This window comes from Micromesistius poutassou, assembly GCF_964030765.1.
Source record: "Micromesistius poutassou genome assembly, chromosome: 12".
Taxonomy (NCBI): domain Eukaryota; kingdom Metazoa; phylum Chordata; class Actinopteri; order Gadiformes; family Gadidae; genus Micromesistius; species Micromesistius poutassou.
The window spans coordinates 10024133-10034132 of NC_140282.1; the positions used below are offsets into that span (position 1 = coordinate 10024133).

At 43.9% G+C, this 10000-nt stretch overlaps 1 protein-coding gene across 1 annotated transcript in view; it reads right to left on the reverse strand.

Annotated features, from left to right (window-relative positions):
• cdkl5 (cyclin dependent kinase like 5) overlaps positions 1-9590 on the reverse strand; it is a gene marked incomplete at its 3' end in the record, with an annotated part of 33258 nt that extends 23668 nt beyond the window's left edge. Inside the window, exons 1-2 of the mRNA XM_084476083.1 lie at positions 9551-9590; positions 6191-6225 (exon numbers count right to left, since the gene is read on the reverse strand). Of these exons, the coding sequence (XP_084332209.1) occupies positions 6191-6225; positions 9551-9587 (72 nt within the window). The 5' untranslated portion in view covers positions 9588-9590. The remainder of the gene's footprint in view (positions 1-6190; positions 6226-9550) is intronic.
• Positions 9591-10000: the final 410 nt, after the last annotated feature.

Here is a 10000-nt window from a genome sequence, read left to right on the forward strand (position 1 = left end):
ATCACAGTCCGGCGATGTCCTGCCCTGTAAGGCCATGTCAAGCTAGACACGAGCAGAATTTAATTTAAAGATATTATTATTTGACGAATCGTCAAAGTAATTAAAGCGTTTTAAATAAGACACGATGTTGAATGATATTACATAACCCGATGGCATGATATTCTATCAATACACAGACAGAACATCAGTGTCCCAAACGTCCCCGGGATGGGTTCACCGCGACACAGTGTCCCCTCCTCTCCATTGTTTGCCGTCGCTCTATGGTGCGACTGTTCCTTCACAGGCTCCCTCTTCTCACTGTGTGGGGGTTTTGGTCCGATGCTAGCCGTCAACAGAGAACGCGGTTGTAGTGGTGGTCTCACCCTGGCCTTGCGTCACCCGTCAGAAGGGTGCGGCGCTCTGACCACCATCGATTGATGCTTGCGCTGGAGAAGGCGCTGCTAAAAATAGCCCAGAGCTATATGCTAATATCCTGCTGATGGAGGAGCCTTTAAGCACGGCAGCGCTGCACTGAACATACTAATCCCAGGTTCAGAGGTGCCCGCTTTCCATGATCATGCTCATAGTTAGTTCCCTGACATTCAGATGGGATTCAGAAGAGTAGGTCCGTGATTCAAAAACATGGTACGTTTAAATAATTGATTTCTGAACTCCAAACCTTTGTCTTGTAGTAACATGGTCTGCTGTATCCATTGAGCAGCAGCTAGAGCCCTACAGGGTAATGGCACAGAGCCGGCCCTCAGCCTGATATCAGAGTTATCGCTACCCTACAGGCATATACGTACATTCAATTTAGAATTAGCCTTTCCTGGTTAAATACTATATACTGCATACGGGTGGAGATTGGGTGGTGGTCCGGAGTTTACAACGGCTGTTTACGTGGATGAGTGAGCGAGTAGAGGATTTAAAAAGAGTTTTGTGTGTTTGCTTCGGATTGGTTAACCGATCGAGACTCAGCTTGCTCCGACAGCTTGTTGGCAATGGGTTGGTGTTGCGCTGGGGGAGGCACATAATGGGCCTGAGGTGGCGAGACGCTGAACAGGTGTGTTCTAGACCCGTACGTGTTACTAACTAACGCAACGCAACGCAACGATACCTGGACCCAGACGTTGAACGATCTGGTGTTCATGCCTTTTATTCAAAACGCACGTTACACTTTACACCGTGAAGAGTTTAGAAGTGGTGCATTCATGTCAAAAGCAGAACCAAAGTAAAGGAGAGCATTGAAGGGAGCGACACACTGGAGCACACACGAGGGTCTCCGTGGAGCGTTCTGCTGGCGGCGTGCAAGCCTGTTTATTCCGAGGTCTCCTCTGCATCCGTGCATGTCTCTTCCAGACCTCGGCATGACCCAGTTAACCACAGAATAGGTTAATAAAGGAATACAACTCTCTCTCTCACACTTTCTATGCCTGCCTCTCTCTCTCGCCCTCCCTTTCTTCCCACTTTGAGAGTAACTATCAGCTGTCCCCTCACAAATTGTCCCCCTTTTTCATCTCTCTCTGGCATCCTCCTCAGAGCCTATTTCCCTGAAATGCTTTATCTTGCTCTCTCTCTTCAGGAAAACCTCTCTCTCTCTCCTCTCCCTTTCTCTATCTCCTCTCTCTCTATCTCCTTCCCTCTCTCTCTCTCTCTCTCTCTCTCTCTCTGACACCCTTCCTCTCACTCCTCTGGCCTGTTTTTAGACAGTATAAATAACCATTCAGATTCAGGAGCCCAGCTAAAGGGCTCCTACTGCTGTGTCTCTCCTTCACTGTCTCTCACACTATCTCTCTCTCTCTCTCTCATGCTCTCTCTCGCTCTTTCTGTCTGTCTCTTTTTCTCTCTCTCCCCTTGAGGAAATGAGTTGTTATGTAAGAAGAACACATGCCATCAATCCATTGTCAGTGACGTCCATCAACGGCAAGGTCGTGCTACATCAGAACAACAGGGAAGCACAGAGATAGCCTTGTAGCCAATGAGAGACGCATTCGCCCGCTCTCTGGAATTATGGCAATTATATATGATTACCCTTCGTGTGAGAGCAACACATCTGTTGCTTTAATTTACAGTTTTTACTTTTTATACTTCTGAGTGAATTTGCTTGACAATAACAATAATTGTTATCATTACAAAACAATTTACAATGGTGGGATTTATTCATGTGAATGTCACCCCTGATTGTCATTTATTGTGGCTCCACCCCATTCCCGCTTATTAACTGCTACCTACACAACCATATATGGATCTGTATTCAACCCAATCGCATTTTAGTGCTGATTCCTGATTTTATGTATTTTTAGCTTTATGATTTTAAGTAATATGACTTATGACCTGATTTTATATGACCTGATTTTAAGTAATATGACTAACCGAGACATTACTTAACTAACAACCAAAATGATACAACATAATTCATTAATAATTATCTGTTTTAAATAATGCTCCAATAATACAGGTAAACATTAAGCCAACCAAACACAGTTGAATACAAACAAAGGTGTATCCTTTCCCATATTTGTTTAAAAAGTTCTGTCAGCCAAGTGCTTTTACTCTGAAAGGAACAACTCTGTCTTTGTCAGAGCAGCATTGAATTCAAACGGCTACAAATCTCCACCACCGTGCGACTGGGTGCTCTGAAACAGAGTGATCCTTGTAGTGCAGTGCAAGTACGTACTAGACCGGTCCTGTACTCCACCAATCCCACGGCACCATGACCACCTTGCCTTGGCAGCTAGGATCTATGCTGTCCTATTGTTTGCAGGCGGGCTGCATGGAGAAACGTTTTAAATAAAACGACACACTGGATCAAGGAAATTAAAGTGAAAGTTGAACAAATAAGGCCAGGGTTCCAAACCTTTTTAGTCCCCAGACCTCATTGTTTGGTATGATCCCCAACCTTTGGCGGTTTTCTGTATGGACTAAACCTCAGATAACTGTAAATGGTTTTTATCCAAAGCGCTTTACAGTGTTGATTGACATTCACCCATTCAAACACCAACGGCGGAGTCAACCACGCAGTGCGACAGCCAGCTCATCAGGAGCAAATAGGGTGAGGCGTCCTGCTCAGGGACACCACGACACTCAGCTAGGAGGAGCCGAACCAGCAACCTTGCGGTTACCATCCAAACCGCTCTACCAACCCACTCTACCTCCTGAGCTAATTCTTCACTGTCACTCCAACCCGTTAACATTTTAAGTAAGTGAACCTGAAACACAATTTTAAACTCAACTTTTTCCCTTGATTTACGTCCTAGTCCCACCATTAATTGGTAACCAACTAATGATGTGTTGATCAGTTAGTTGGTTATCTGACTATAATATGCTATTTATACTTCTGTGACACCTTTCAAAACTCTGTTGTGTATAACTGTTGTTTTCTATTTTTAAAACGGCGTCGTTTATAATAAGAAATTCTCTATTAAATGACCAAACGTACGATTTTATCTCACGATCCATTTGCATTTCAGGCGACCCTACAATGGCTCCTGACTCCCCAGTCAAATGTTGGGAAACGCTGATGCAAAGTGACATTGTGAGATGATGTAGACGTCAACACATCACACAGGAAGTGATGTGGATTTGTTCAAAATGAAAGGAAGTGAGAAGCTAGGGTGGAAGTTCAGCTGCAGCAGCTCTCTATAATAGTTGCACATATTTCAACATTCTCCCTCTCTCTCTATGTTGTGCAATGTCACATACTTATTTTAAACACAAGCTCATTTATAAAAAGCATTGCAGTTCTGCAAAGCCTGTTTTGCACTGAAAGGTGGAAACATGCAAGTTTCAAAGGAATATGCCAACATTTCTGGATATAGGCTTTCTTTCTTTACTAGGGTCAGAGTGGTGTATATATTTGAATGTGGGAACCAGTGGCGTCACTAGGCTGTTTTATTCGGGGCTAAAGCCCCGGATCAAATTGAAATAGCCCCGAATCAATTTTTGTTTGAAAAAATATTAATAAAACACACAATTCAACCTTCCGTCCGCCGCCCCCCCCCCCCCCCCTGCCCTCAACAATCTCGTCCTCCCACGATTGCTTGATGAGCCCCGGATGTTTAAGAAACCTAGAATCGCGCCTGGTGGGAACCAAGAAAAATAGCATGTAACACACATTTCGCCAATTCCTCAGATTTTCCTCATGCAAGTAAAATAAATGGTGATTTTAAAAGTGAACTAGCAAAACATTTTGAAAACATTTTGTTGCCCAACAATAACAAACTGTTACTGCAGTTACTTTCCACTCTAGGTTTGATTGCAACTCATTCTGGAAACTGTTTGTACCCCAATGTTTGTAAAAATTAAAATAACAAGTTTTTCAATCTCATACACTGTACTGCAACCGTTATATTTATAGACGTAAACAAAAAGAAAATCTGCATCAGAACAGCTTGGAACCGCTTAGAACAGGCTGGCCCAATAAACATTTCAAAGTTCCTTCCTTCTCCTGCCTACTCCTCCGTCGTTGACTCCCCTGATCTCCTGGCTGTCCCGCTGGCTGCTCCAGCTAGCTAGCCTTGAGGAATGTTGCCTAGCTACCAGCTCATTAGCTCCTGCACTTTCTCTCTCCCTCTCTCGCTCTCACTCTCTCACTCCCTCTCTCTCTCTCTCTCTCTCTCTCTCTCTCTCTCTCTCTCTCTCTCTCTCTCTCTCTCTCTCTCTCTCTCTCTCTCTCTCTCTCTCTCTCACTCTGAGGTCATGTTGTTGAATCCCACATTTTGAAACACAATTGCTCATATTTTATGTTCCCTATTTATTTAGGTATGCTTACTAGTTAGCATTTCTGTCCAGGTGTGTATCCCAATCAAGTTAATGTGAATTACAATGTAATTAAGGAGTAGGTAGGACGTTGGGGTTTAAACCCAGAACCTAAGTACCCATACCCCTTCTGGACTATTCTGAACCCTGCTTGTAGCTTATACATCAATCCGTTTTCTACACAATATGGTTCTTTGAGGTTGGGAGATGATTCAATAATAAATTGGGAAAGGTATGGTGTGTGCAAAGATCCTTTTGAATGCATGAGATATGTGAGATGTTCCATACTTCTGACGGACATGGACCAGAAAGGGGCACGGAGGAGATGGGGCTGCCTCATGTGTGGGCTGAACGGTAGGTGGGGAAGTGAGCATGGAACACTCAATTAGACAATGGCTGAGTCCGGAAATTACATTATTGATTTATTTGTATGTTATTTCGAAAGATTTTGTAAAGCATGTTAAGCTGCAGATAGAGTAGATTATTAAAGTAAATAATTCAGAACAAATTCCATCCTTTTGGTTAGTTATTCTCAGTTATTCTCTTTATCCTACTGGGTAGCAGTAACATCTCGTATGAGTTACAGGCCTTGTCGCAAGCTAGGTGAATCCTTTAGTTCCTTTTTACAGTTACATCTCCATTGAATTACAGCTGCTGTTACTTCTATTACTAGCATAGATTAATCAATTTTGGTGGTAAAAGTCAAATCTTTTATGAATAACAGCTCTTTTTGCTGTACTCAGTTACTTTCATAATTTAGAAACAGTTAAATCTCTATTGATTTAAATGCCCTGTTGTTCTATTAAGACAGTTGAATCAATTGTAATGGATTTCTGTGGCCCTGGAAGCATAAATACAGATATATATATATATATATATATATATATATATATATATATATATATATATATATATATATATATATAGAGAGAGAGAGAGAGAGAGAGAGAGAGAGAGAGAGAGAGAGAGAGAGACAAAGAGACAGAGCGAGAGACTACCGGTCTAGAGATAGGTAGGCCTAGAGAGGGTGAGGTGTATTCCCTCCTCGACTCTTTTGTAGCCGTGTAATAAGCAGGATAATTAAAAACATGCCGGTCATTATCTTACCATGATACCATGATAACCCTGACTTTAACCCCCGGTCTTATGATGGTTCAATAAAGGATTTGTTAACAAATCGAGTCTTACAATACAAAAAATTATGTCCTAGGATGGGTGGCCCTGATAGGAATCTAACCCCTAACACTGGTAGTGTGTGCATGCCTTGCTCTACCTCAGGACCTCACAAAGAGGTTCTAGAGGAGTAGGTATGGGCTAGGAGTCTTTCCCAGATGTGTACATGTCAGCAAGTAGTGCCCTGCCACCCCGCCTTGTCACTTTATTCAGCCTCCTCCTCTAAAAACAAACAGCATGATCATGTTTTATACAGCAGCCCTGGGAACACGGTTCTTACCTTATGCCGGCACTTGAGCACCACTCCATACGCCCCTGAAACCAGAGGGAGAGAACGGGGGGGCAGAGAGAGGGAGAAAATTAGAGAGAGTGAAACAGGATCAACATTTGACGTTAGATTGAGATATGTTGATGTATTCATTATTTGGGACACAGCAGGGAAGGCAGGATTGGCATAACATTGGAAAGGAATGAATCAATTACTTAACGAATTAAGAAATCTATGCAGGAATGACACAGTAAACACAACGTAGCATATGGGCTTGCATATGCTCCCCGCAAACACAGACACGCACACACACTCTCACACACTCACACACACGCACACACGCACACACGCACACACACACACGCACACACGCACACAGACACACACACACACACACGCATGCACGCACAGTTACTCTGTTGCTGTCTGTTTAGCACATGGTGTTCCATAAGTTCTTCATTCATATTTCAGATGCTGGCCGGCCTTTACTGTGTGCAGCGCCCTCCAATCCCCCCACCACATGAGTGGTACCAGCCTAGATCCATTCCCTTCAAGAACACATTTCCACTACAATACAATACAATGCTGATAGGGTTAATACTGCTAACCCTAATTAAGCAGACGGCTGTGTCCAATGCCAATCACAGTGATCCGGTTTTAAATACTTACTGTTGTCATTAATTAGAAGGGAGGGATAAGGTTCGGGATAGCATCAGGGGGACAGGCATCACACCCAGAACCTTTCAGCTAGGAGTCAAACACCCAAACCAGTAGACTACCCTGCCCACTCTCCCCCCTAGTTGTGTCATCTGATTTCATGACTCAATACAAATATAGTACAGTCGTGTAGCACCTTGATATATGTGTGTGTGAATTTTATTTTAAGCCAGATTATGGCTGCATATTTTCTCATGATTTCTCTACAGAAATAATAATTGCGAATAATTTTTAAATGACTGTACACATCGTTACATATCTGACTAATGTATTAGTAGGGCTGAATAGATAAACTACACTTGACGAGATTGACAGCTGAAATCCGTCACTACAACCACTATTGATGTCACTATTAATGCACACCATCAAGGTGTGCATTAAGCAGCAGAACATGATGTTCCACCGGGGTTAAATCCATTGCAATCTCATGTAATTCCAGTCTATTGATTTCCTTCTATTTCTTCACGCTGATTTAATGGGTGGAGTCTATTCTTCCTCCTGGCTACATCGCCAAGCGAGTAACCAATTACCATGCAATCATGTGGCCACCACATTATGGCGACGGTGCAGTTGAATGAAACTACGAGGTTTCAGACTTTGAGTAAGTACAATTTACCAACAACGGGCGTCGGGGATTCAGACCACACCCTTACGATCCTGTGTCTTTCCAACACTGAGTTCATCAGCTGTCCTTGAGATGAATATTAATACTTTCTTTTTTGATTTTCCTGAGAAGGTGTTGGGTAGAACTGCAATTGCAATTGCTCTGTGATATGTGAATGCTCTTTGATATGTCCAGGTTATTCTATGTTTTTAGATCCTGTTGTCCATTACTTTAATATTGATAGTGTCTCAGCTTCAAAGCATCTGTAAGCCATATTCTGCCACTACTTCTGTATATACACTAACACTAGCACGTCAGTGTGTGTACTGTTTACTGTACAGCATGTTCCGCATCAATTTGGTTTTTAATTGTTTAAAACAAAGTTCTCCATTCCCCCGGATGCTCAGTGCCACCCAGGGGACCCGTTGCAATGCCTTTCATTATCTTCAAGTGTTTAAGTTGCTGGGAGGAAGTCCTTACTAGGTGGATTCTGGGGAAGCGGACCATGGTTAAGTGTTAATGTGCTTATCTCCACCAACACCATGAATAAAACATACCTCCAGGTTTTTCCTACGAAGAGAGCACTTTCCCCCTTCCCCCCATTCTGATGTTAGAATGACAATGTTAAAGATAACCTATTGTTCTTGAAGAGTAGCCAAATAGGCAGCTAGCATGAATGCTAACAGTTCAAATGAAAACATTTGGTCTCAGTTATTTTCTGCCGGCTTAAGACAGGTCTGTATGTTGGTGTGACTCGGCTCAGCTACACACCAATTTGTGTGACGTGGGAGTCAAAATCACTGGTTAGGAGATGGATACTAGCAGAGCTTGAATTTCATTTTTTTCATGTTCATAAATTTCACCAGCCATTGGGGCTTAAGCCACATGCGCTAACCACTTGTAGGGTCTCAGGAGTCCCACCTGTCGCCTTATACTACTGTCTTATGTCATGCTCCCTCTTCCTGAATACATTCCCTGTCCCTCTTCACTGTCCTGTCAATAAAGCCACAAAAAGCCCATCAAATAAATTGATACATAAAAAATGCAATCTTCCATCCATTATTCATCATAGGGATGGCATTAGCTAGCATAGATGAGTTGGGTGAGAGAAGTAAAATAAAAAATAATTCAAGGCCCATAACCCTGACAAAGACCCGTAAACATAATTTATAGTCGTTGCACGAGCCGGCGCAAGCAAAAAATGACGTAATTATGGTTCATAGACTGATTGGACACAGGTGGCGCTAACCTAACATTTTGAAGCCCCACAAGCAGTGTGCGCAAATTGCACATACACAGCATCGTTACTGCAAAACAGCATCTATAAACTGTCTGCCCACTTCCCAGAGACCAGCAGTATATGACCATATATGGTTAAGAGACCCACAGTATATCATTATATAGGGTTAAGAAACATGCAGTATATCACCATGTATGGTCGAGATGCCTATTTGATCAGATAGTGTTAAGAGAGCTATGTCACCATATATATTTAAGAAACCTACAGTACATGACCAAATAGTGTTAGGAAACCTGTATGTCTGTATACGGCGAAGAGACCTCAACAGCAGAACACAGACAGAGTGTCGATGGGAAGGTCAGACCAGGTGTGGTACGGAACAGAGCATATGGCTAGCAGTCTGTCTGACGACGTATCAGAGTGGGGTTCAGGGTTTGTTCCACCATGTTTCTCGGACCAGAGGGTCTGGGGGGCCACGGTTATGACAAGGGCCCCGCTTGTCGGAACATTGGACTTTTAATCACTGTGTTTGTTTTAAAGCGAACTCGCACACCACCCTGACAACCACCAAAAAACACCAACATCCGGCCCCTTGTGCCAGATCAGTAGGTGCTTGTCGCTGGTTAACAAATATGTCGTATTGCCGTTTGTCGGGGCGCTGTGCATCGGCCCACATTGTATAGTCGGGTGATGGTGTTTGCCGGGCACACCACCTGTTCAGAATGGAGCCACACCACCCATCCACACCCACACAAACACGCACACGCACTCATTGTTATTGCTTTCCAGGGTAAAAGGGTTAGCCACCCACCTTCCCCGACGATGCCAAGGACCTCAAACTTATTCATCACATCACAGGGGGGGGGGGTCTCGTCCAGCGGGGGTAATGAGCGGCTCCGTCTGGGCAGCGCACACGACAATGGCCCCTGATTGGTCAACACGCCTGCCCACTCCTCAGGCCGGCGTCCAGGAAAGGAGGTACGGCCGTTGCAGCCTCAGCCCGTCCCATCTCCACCTCCGCCATGTCTTCTGTCCTCCTCTGCTCTTGTTTCGTCTCCAGTTCTTCTCGAGCTCTCTTCGTTTGTTCCTCGCGGTTCTCGCGTCAGTTTCCCCGCTGTCCTTCCCTGTGTGTCTGCCACCTCCTTGCTTTTATTAGCTCTGACTCACTTCGCCGCTCTCGCTGGGGTCCAACGGAGCCTGCTGCTGCTGCTGCCACTTCCAACCGATCTCTACAGTCATACCCTTTTGTCCTGCTCAGGCC